At 40.1% G+C, this 10,676-nt stretch overlaps 1 protein-coding gene across 2 annotated transcripts in view; it reads left to right on the top strand.

Moving 5' to 3' along the window:
- Window positions 1-4,458: 4,458 nt before the first annotated feature.
- PPP2R2B (protein phosphatase 2 regulatory subunit Bbeta) overlaps window positions 4,459-10,676 on the top strand; it is a 472,951-nt gene continuing 466,733 nt past the window's right edge. For both annotated transcript variants that reach the window (XM_007451245.1, XM_007451243.1), the window contains exons 1-2: window positions 4,459-4,712; window positions 4,833-4,910. In XM_007451245.1, the coding sequence (XP_007451307.1) occupies window positions 4,703-4,712; window positions 4,833-4,910 (88 nt within the window). In that variant the 5' untranslated portion in view covers window positions 4,459-4,702. The remainder of the gene's footprint in view (window positions 4,713-4,832; window positions 4,911-10,676) is intronic.

Raw genomic sequence — 10,676 nt, 5'->3', positions numbered from 1 at the left:
TCGAACCCGTGTCCCCTGTATTGGCAGGCAGATTCTTAACCACTGCACCACCAGGGAAGCCCCTCTTTCTTTATTTTTAACTGTCTCTGAAGCAGCAGAGTCTCTCCTCTTGAGATCAGGCATCCTAGTTAGAAAGATTTTTACACCAAGTTGTGGCTGGTGTGTTAGTGAGATATCCACTCATACTGCGAGCTTTTCTTGTCTTCATGGTCTCCTCATGACAACACACTCAGAATTACACAGTTGTAGGCTCTTTCTATGTAGTTGACTACACGTCTGCAGCCTGTCTCAGAGCCAATTTCAAATTAGATTCTTCTCAGGGAAAATTTCTCTGGGCAAGGATCATCTATCTCCCTCTCTTGTCTCTGTCTCTGTCTTTCTATCTGCAGAAAGAAGCAGGCTGCTCATGCCAAACCCATGAAAACAACTCTTTACAGTGGCCTCCCAATCAATAAGGAGCTTTATTTGCTGCATGTCACACCCTCTGTTCATTGTATTCCCCAGCCGAGTTGGCACAGAAAGGCAGCACAAATGCTGGCTTCGACTCTGAAGGGCCCTGCTGGGGCAGTGCAAGAAGAAGAGCCAGTGCTGGGCGTCGGAGCTGTGGGATCTGGCTCCAACTCTGCTGTTAACTCACTGCGTGGCTTTGCCCCCTCTGGACCCCAGTCCTCTGCTTTTAAATGAGGCGATTAGACCAAATGGCTCCAAGCTCTGATCAAATTCAGAAATCGGCTAGAAAGAAGACAGGTGTGTGCCATCAGTGGGCTGACTGCCTGGCCTTCCAGTAACTGGGACTCAGGACCTTCCTGAGTCATAGCTGTAAGGATAGGGGAATGAGCATCTTCTGGGATGTTTAGCTGTTGGATCTAGTAGAGAATGTTGCTTATTGACAATGTTACCATGGCAACTGGCATGTCATTTGGTACCAAGGTTTAGGGTAATGGTCAAGGTATGCAATTTAAGAGAAATGCATTTTTCTTTCTCACCTTTGTCAACTTCATTCTCCCAGTCATCCTCTTTAGCAATTAAATACACTTCCCTAAAGAACATTCATTAAATCCAGACAGGTATATTACCAACCCATGACCATGAGAGGTAGCCTGATGGTAAAAGAAAATCTGGTATCAGAAGTAAAATTGTCATCTTAGAGTCATAGGTCTGCAACAAAAGTAACTTTACTGTGTTGTGAGTTGTCTCCCCTCTTGGGGCCTTGCTTCCTAATCTATCAAATGGAAAGAATTGGACTAGGTATTATCGAAGGTGTCATTCAGCTCAAATAATCTTGCCAGAGGTTTGCACATTGGTGATACAGATATCATATTCAGTGTGCAGATGTGGTGTGTCTGCCCTATGTTGGGTCAGCCACACACACGGTGTTCAAATTTGAATTGATTGACATTTAAAAATTTTATGTTTTCATGCAATGATCCAGATTTCTGGCTTCATCTGAAAACTAAACAAAAACCCAGCCAATCTAATAACACTGGACTGAAATCCTCCATGGCAGCTTTCAGCTGGAGCTGAGTAGCTGTTGCCCCCTTTATACATGGCCTGGGTCCTCCAGACCCCACCATCCCCACCATTTCTGAGGTGATCACTGACTCAGGTGGTGTATCAACTCTACTGAGTATCTTAACAGCTGGCCAGCCTTTCTCATCCTAACTGATCAAGGCATTTGTGTTTTCAGCTGCTGTCTAGCTCTTCTAGGATAGAGATGGCATGATCCAAACTCTCTTTTGATCACTAATGCCATCATTTGGCAATGATCTTGGTGGAAGATGGAAACTGGGTCCAAAGACTGGCCTGGATGAGAAAACTGTCAATAACATTGGCTACATTGACCTCTCATACTAATCAACTGAGCTCACGGGCCTAGGCAACCATATCTATGGGTGATGGTTGGAAATGTCACTGACATTGAATTGGCTACATGATCCCTTGCTCTGTGACTCTCAGCAAATCAGTAATTCTCTATGACTTGGTCTTTTCAAGTGTGAAACAAGTTGATTTACAATAAGCAAGCTTCCCTCTAAAGCTAAAATTTCCTGAAGCAATATGAATACCTATACAAAGGCCTTAAAAAATTTTATTGAAATATAGTTGATTTATAATGTGTTAATTTCTGCTGTACAGCAGATTCAGTTATATATATATATATATATATATATATATATTCTTTTTCATATTCTTTTCCATTATGGTTTATCACAGGATATTGAATACAGTTCCCTGTGCTGCACAGTAGGACCTTGTTGTTTATCCATCCTATATATAATAGTTTGTATCTGCTAATCCCAAACTCCCAATCCTTCCCTCCCCCAATCCCCCTGGCAACCACAAGTCTGTTCTCTGTGTCTGTGAGTCTGTTTCTGTTTTGTAGATAGGCTCATTTGTGTTATATTTTAGATTCCATATATAAATGATATCATATGGTATTTGTCTTTCTATTTCTGACTTACTTTGCCTAGTATGATAATCTCTAGGTCCATCCATGTTGCTGCAAATGAAAAGGCCCATATTTAAATCTGCCTCTGTGTGTGTGTGTGTGTGTGTGTGTGTGTGTGTGTGTGTGTTTCAGAGTTGTATATGTCTGCTTATTTTTAGGCACATGTTTTGTGACAATAGGTACAGAGTCTATACCTAGAATCAAAACTACTGACATAGGAAATGCACTAGGACAAAAATCAGGAAGTATTTCATCTGTAGCTGGTATTCCCTAAGAGACAGATGCAGTCCCAGATTCAACAGCAGAATTGGCAATTTAGAGAGGGCCAGTGACGGCTCACAAGGAAGAGTAAGAACTTATCAAAGAATGCCTACTGCTGAAATCCAAGGCCAGAGCTAGAAGTACAAGAAAGAATCAGCAATAGGACTGCGCGTGTGGCCTTTCTATGCACTAATAAATGCTGCCAAATGCCTTTCTTCTTCCCTCCCAGATGCTAATTTTATTGGGAACTTGTAGCCTTGTATAGTCTTAGAGGAGACACAAGTACTTTAATAATTGACATCTGAAACTGTATTCCAGCTCAGCCTTCCAAACAAGACTCTAGTTCAAGCTGTGCAACCTCTCTGGGCCTACGGGCTTTAACTATTAGACGGGCAGGCTGACCTTGGCACACTGGGAATATTGGGATTTCATGGGCAGGCTGACTTTGGCAGAGTGGGAATATGGAATTCAGACAGGCTGGGTGGAAATCCCAGCTCTGCCACGTCCTAGATATCACCTCAGATGAGTTATGAAAACTTCCTACCTCTCAGTTTCTTCACCTGTAAAATGGGGTTTTAATGGTATCCTCCTCACAGATTTGTGTGAGAATGGGATAATTCATTTAAAGTATTTAGCGCAGAGCCTACTTCATAGCAACTAGCTGAAATTTGCTCAGCTAACCTTCGTCTTCTTTTTTATTTTTTAAACTATTGAACATTTTAGACCCTTTGCCAATAATAATATTCTTTATTAAGTTGTTTATGCTCAGTGCCTTCAAAATCTACAACTCTGAGAGATGGGTACTATAATTATTATTGCCACTTTTAAAAAGGGAAAGCACAGACTCATCATGTTTGGGAACTTGTGTCAGGTCAGAGCAAAACTAAATACAAACCCCCTCTGATTGCAAAGTGTAGGCTCTGAATGATGACCCTGTGCTGCTCCCATCCAACGCGCCATCAGCAACAGTGAGAAAAGCAGATGGGGAACAATTCTACTCTCAAGCGGCTTGAGTGAATGAGTGTTTCCATGTAGGAGTTCAGGAAAAATCTGTCGCGGATGGTGAGGGTGGCTGCTTAGTTCTGTGTGTGTTTTCAAAAGGTCAGTTTCGTTTTGATATTTGATTTTTTTTTTTCTGCGAATATAATCATTCTTAAATGGATAGTCTCTCCCAAAATTTGACGATGCAGTGTTCCCCTTAATTGTAAAATCTAGTAGAATTGAAGGGGACATCCATGCTGTTGAGAAGTAAACTGTCACCACTGCCATCCAAAAATGTTCTGAAAAGTGCCTTTTTGACTTGAATATATGTATATTAATAAATGTGCAAATTATATATATATATATATATATTAGTATACACATTAGTATTGGATACGTATATGTTTGGAAACTGGAAGTCATAGTAAGCCAGAAAATGTAACCCTACCAAAGGTCCAATTCAAATTTGAAACAGAAATCTCCATGGAACAAAACAGGCCACCTTTGTCAGAACTGACTCCCCAGCCCTGTGTTGGCCAGAACGCGCACTCCGCACCGCCAATGTTTTTTTGCTTTCCTCTACTCTCCAGTCAGCTCTGACTCTGGCAAGCAGTCAAGAAGGGAACAAGAGAGATGGAAGTTCTCTGAGTATCTGACCCCTTACTGGCCGTTCAGCCATGCAAGCTGTGAAACCAGTTAAAAAAAAAATAACTAAGTTGCCTTTCTTTTCCTCTCTCGCCTCTGACAAACTGTCTCTTTCTCCCTCCACCATCACAGAAGGAAAACAATGGCGAGCCTTAGTGTTCCCATGAAAAGGGGCAGTCACACCCTGCAGGCCTGCTGTCACTGCTCCAGGATGCTGCCAGGGGCCAAGAAGGGACAACTCCGATTGCTCCAGCTCAGACTGGTCCTGGCAAGGTCGTATGGAGGAGCCAGAGCAGGGATTTGCAGCAGGACGCCATACTTGCAGACCAGGCATCCTCCCAGGACCCACTAGGGTCTCCTCTCCCCAAGATGATACCTGGTGTGCAAGTCTCCTTTTAGAAGTGCATAGATTACACTCTGTGTTTCTTTCCTTATTGGCCTTTTAAGGACAACTGGGAGCCCTTACCTAACCCAAAGTGTCTCCCTGTGTACCTTGCAGGAATTGGTGCGTTTACCTGGGACACACTATGGTGCTTCAGCCAAGTGAAAGGCACTATGGAGACTGGAACCACCGAAGGTAGGAGAAAGCTCCTGCTCCCCTTTTTCTTGCCTCCTTGGGGTTTGTGCTGGTTCCAGATTTGAAATGTTCATCTTTGTGTCCATGAGTGTAAATCCCCACACATCCCAGAATAGCGTTCTGAGCTAGTAATGGATTTAATCATCTTTTTCTACCTTTTTTTTTTTTTTCCTGTTGAAGCTTATTTTATTCCCACCAGTGAGACAGCACTGAAACGAACTTTCAGTGAAATAGGTTGGCAGTGAGGGGGGCTAAACTATGCAGGTCTTGTTTCAGGATGGTCTGTTAGCTCTGTAGAATTCTAAAAGCAAACATTTCAAGATGGTCAGACGTTCACCTCGTCCTTCCATTCTGTGTTGAAGATGACTTGCCACTATGCATGAAACACACGGGGAAAATGAAGAATTCAAGTCTGATTTGAATATAAACTGTGGGTACATTGAGTCCCAATATCAGCATATAATTTCCTTTCTGACTCTCAAGAGAATTTCCTATTCTGGGTCCTTTACCTGGGAAATGCATTCCTTTTCCTCCTCCTGAAGAAATTGTGTTTAATTCTCTTCATTTTCCATAAGCCTGAGCTTGGAGACCTTAGTGGTTGCTTATCAAAATAGCTTAGTGATAGGCAACTGGAAGGAACTAGAATAGCACTTCTGGGTGTTTTAAACCAAGGTTCAGCTGTTGTGGCAGAATGTGGTAAGGGTTGCCTGAAACAGACTGTACTAAATTGGTGGTAGGTATAGATACCAGATGCGGTATGAGACAGGTCTAAAACTAATATTAATGAATGAGGATGTGAATAGTTGACAGAGTTGAACCTGAATATGGAAACTAACACGCATAAATGCATGTGAACTTTTGGGCCATTCTATAGCATTTTAATTCTGAATAAAAAATTATTTAAGTAAAAATTATTTGATCTGCAATCTTGCTGTAATTCATTTTTAGAAGCTCGATATAATTAATGGTGGATATCTCAAAACCAAGTGATTTATGATTAAAGAGTGAGAAAAAGCACACTAACATAAATTAATGACTAAATCTATAGTTATAGTTTTTGTATAACATCTTCTATTTTTCAGATGCACGATCACACGAAGCTTTACAAACAATTCTCATAAAGCCCCTATGAAGTAGACAGAGCAGGATTTACTAGACCCATTTTTGTTCATCTAATCAAAAATATTTGTGAGTGTCTTCTATATGGCAGCACTAACCTAGGCATTAGAAAAAAAGGGAAGGGAAAAAAAATGACTTACTCCCTAACCTCATGAATCTTAAGAAAACTGAAGCTCAAGTTAATCAGTTGTTTTAAATCTTGGCTTTGATTCAAAATCACTTGCACTTTTTAAGTAGTAGTGACTTCCAGATCCTCCAAGAGGTACTGAGTTAGAGGTTTGAGGGCCAGGGTGATGCAGTGTATTTTAATGAGCTCACCCAGATGATCCTGATGTTGTGGACTGGCTTTGGGGACCACCAGGCTAGATGACTTCTTCCAGGTAATCCATTATTCTCAGACTCTGGATTTAAATCTTGTCTTTGTGACTGGCTCCCCACCTACTGTTAAGGGTTCTGAGTGTCTACTCAAGCCATAGCTCTTATCAGTTGAGGACTTACTATGTAGTGATTAATCTAATAAGTGCTTAAAATAAATTAATAAGATAATGTAGGTACAGCATTTGCACAGTGCTTTACACTTTGTGAGTACTCAGTATTTGTAAACTGTTATTATAAATGCCATTATAATTAGATCTTCATTCTAATTTAACCCTCACCAAAATCTTGAGTGGTAGATGTTTTTATTCCCACTTAACTTATGAAGATATTGAAGCTAAACAAATAAATAAAGACTAAGTTCTTTGCCAAGAGCTCCATAGTTAATCAAAGGGTGAGCTGGTTTCAACCCAGTCTATAGGACCCCAAGCCCAGCTCTTTAAACATTGTTGGGAAGACAGAGATTCTCACTTAGTAGGTTGAAATAAGGCACAGGAATCTGTATTTTTCACACATGCTATGATCATCATGGCAGGTGAACAGAGGATGGGTTTAAATGTTTGCTGCTCATGATAAATAAGTACTGCAGCCTGCTTGGACTAACCGTTAACTGAGACATAGTCAGAATGACAATCACTCCCAACTTTTTTTTTTTTTTTTTTTTTTTTTTTTTTTTTTTTTTTTTTGGCGGTATGCGGGCCTCTCACTGTTGTGGCCTCTCCCATTGAGGAGCACAGGCTCCGGACGCGCAGGCTCAGCGGCCATGGCTCACGGGCCCAGCCGCTCCGCGGCATGTGGGATCTTCCCGGACCAGGGCCCGAACCCGTGTCCCCTGCATCGGCAGGCGGACTCTCAACCACTGTGCCACCAGGGAAGCCCCACTCCCAACTTTTGTCTGAAAAAATCACTCTAAAGTGGTGAAAAAAGGGAGAATCATTTTTTAAGAGGAGAATCAGATTGGACACTAACATGTCCAACTAATACTACCTCAATGGCAGTTGAATATTTGTTGAGTGAATTAATGAATGGCTTTCAATTAATAAAAATCAAGGTTCTTAAAAATCAGGTTTTTAAAAATTGGCCTGCTCTACCCAAGTTGGGTTAAGTCAATAAAAATTATTCAACTTTCAACTTTGTCTTTTTTTTTTGCTTAATGAAGTGTCTTTTTAAAAATTGAAGTATAATTGACTTAGAATATTGTGTTAGTTTCAGGGGTACAGAAAGTGATTCAGTTATATATACTTTTTTTCTGATTATTTTTCCATTATAGGTTATTACAAGATAGTGAATATAATTCCCTGTGCTATACAGTAAATCCTTGTTGCTTATCTATTTTATGTATAATAGTTTATATCTGTTAATCCCAAACTCCCTCTTCCCTCTCTTTCCCCTTTGGTAATCATAGTTTGTTTTCTGTGTCTGTGAGTCTGTTCCTTTTTCGTATATAGATTCCTTTGTATTATTTTTAGATTCCACATATAAGTGATATCATATAATATTTCCCTTCCACTTTACTTATTTCTACTAATGACTTTTCTGTTCCATTTCTGCCACTTTCTAGTAGGTGACCTTGGCCAAATCACTTAATGTCTCTGTGCTTACGTTCGCTTGTCTGCAAAATGGAGATAATAATACAGGTATCTATTAGGATGGTGTTAGGGCTAGGTCAATATGAAATCTAGGTTGTTATTAGATGCTCAAATCACATTACTGTTTTATAAAGGCAGGGCTGAGACTAGGTGAAGTGACAAAAATAAAGATAAATATTTTAATTCAATATTTAAAAAAACCAAAATTAATGAGAAGAATCCATGATGAACAAAATATCAAAATGTTTAATAAAGAAAGGATCAGTAATGCTGATCCACTTTTCCTTTTGCTTCAGGTTCCAATATGGCTCAGCATGGCACTGTTACTACTAATTTACCTAAATGTATATCTTGGGTATCAACTAGCAGGCTAGATTTTTTTCACATTCCAAATTATTCAGTAGGATATTAGATGGTTCATACTATAGGTCCAACAGTAAATTTAGTGAGCACTTATTAGATCCAAGGCACTGCCCCAGAAAGTGAAAGGATTGTAAAGCTTTCAAGGAATGAACCATTCAAGGGGAGACAGGAATTGGTACAGAAGAATAAGGCATTGCATCATAAATATAATACAGGGCAAGGTGAGCTAAAGACAAAGTGCTTTGACTAAAGACTAAAGTGCTTTGAATACAAAAGAGACCAAAATCTCATATATTTGAGGGAACTATTGAAATAGTTCTTATCAGAATCCTGATGAGAGGCAATATGGCTTTATTAGAGGCGAGAAGTTGCAGGTGATGAGAAAGTATGAGACTCAGGATGTATTCTGGAGGTAAGGAACTGGATTTTAGTGGAGAGGTAAAGTAGGGAATTAAGACAGCTCCCGGGTTTTGGTCTTGAGCAATTAGGTGGTTTGTGGGTGTGAGTTACTGAGACTGGGAAACCTGAAAAGAAGCATATTGGGGGCTTCCCTCTCCCCTCCTACATTCAGTAGCTGCGTCTATGAAATAAACTGGCAACAGAAAGATTAACAGGAGAAAATGTATACAGATGCATAAACTTTTACTTTGTGCATGGAGGCAACCCAGGAAAAAAAGTGAATACTCAAAAAGGTAGTGAGATTTGAGAGTTTATATACCACCTTAACAAGGGAAGTGGAAAGGATGTAGGCCTCTTAGAGGAGAATTAATTATTTTTAGGAAAGATGAATGGTCCCTTAGAAGAAGAGATGAGGGACTGTGACAAAGTTTGTCTGGATATGGTGTCCCCTAGTCTTCTCTCCTGTGATAATAAGTCCACCTGTGACAAATCAATCTTCCCTGGTTGATAAGATTCCCAGCGAGGGGATTTATGAACATGAGTTCCTATTGGAGAATCTGTCTTTAGGCAGATGAGGGGAGTTCAGAGAAAGCCTCTTCCTACATTTGCTGTTTCTCAAGTGCCTTCAGCTCAAAATAATCAATAAACCAAAGCAGCATGTTTTGAGGTTGCATGTCCTGAACTCCATTAGGGAGAAATATCATGTGCTTCATTTTGAGCATAAGTGTGAAAAAGTTGTAAGATACTCAGGGGTAGATACTAAGAAAGAAGTTGTATGTATGAATGTGGCTCTTCAGAGAGAGAATGCGAGATGGAGATAGAAAGTAGGGTGGCATCAACACCTAGATTGTATTTGGAACCACTGAACTGGATGGGATCACATATGTCATGCAGACCATTCGACATGCAGTCAACAAACGACTCGTCCATGTCCTGAAGCTTTCACTCTTGCTGCCGGTTAGGATGCCATCTAAGCATTGTTCACTTACTTTAGTTCTTGGAAGATGCACATTCAAAGTCTCTGATTCCCCATGTGCAATTCTTGTGTTTGATTTGCCTAGCATGCGCATTTCATATAGTACATCATTTCATCTTATGCAGTTTTACACTACATTATCCTAGGAACACTTTACGTGCTGGAAATTACCTATGCTGGACATGAGACAATTTCTTGAGATTTTGTGTAAGAGTCTGTGCGTGAGAAGAAGTCAGAATTATCTGGTGGGATTTCTGACTTTTTTTCTTAGCTATTGCATGTAACCATTTTCTTTCTGACACTACAGTTCTGGGGTATTTTATTTGTTCCCCATTCTGCAGTTCTTTAATATCAGTCAGTATAGGTCATTTCATCTTTTTCATGGGAAATAAACATGATATTTATGCTGTTTTGCTACATGGGCATAACCTTCTTTCCTGAAAAGACAACTCACATAGTGAGAAGGATGAGGCAGTCTATTGATTCAGTTGCCTAATGAGAGAAAAATATCAGTTTGGCTGCTGATATGAGATGCATCTGATACACCCTAAACTAAACACTGATGATTTCAAGGACCTTCCAAGGAAAGAGGAATCCTCGACCTAGAACATTTGCAAGAATGTCAAATCTTTGCACTGATGTTTGAGAAATGTGGGGATCATAGGAATGATTTTTCAGCTTCCCTTCAGTCATTATGACTCTTTGCTGTCACCCAAAAAGAACAATACCGATTGGATTATCTCAAAGCAGCATAAAGACTGTGACCTCCTCATTTTATATTAGAAAGAAGCCAGTGATGGACAAATAACCTTTCTTAGATGTTTATGCAACATAAATGGCGCAGGGTGATTGTCACCTCACAGATCTTAGCCTAAAATATATAAAATAGAGCCTTGCTTGCCTCATTCCTCCCACTCCTAGATATAAGATGCAGTTGGGCTTCCC

Source organism: Lipotes vexillifer, unplaced genomic scaffold (genome assembly GCF_000442215.2).
Source record: "Lipotes vexillifer unplaced genomic scaffold, Lipotes_vexillifer_v1.1 scaffold754, whole genome shotgun sequence".
NCBI lineage: Eukaryota > Metazoa > Chordata > Mammalia > Artiodactyla > Lipotidae > Lipotes > Lipotes vexillifer.
The sequence above is the reverse complement of the archived record's forward strand: the minus strand, read 5'-3'. Positions and strand labels throughout refer to the sequence as shown.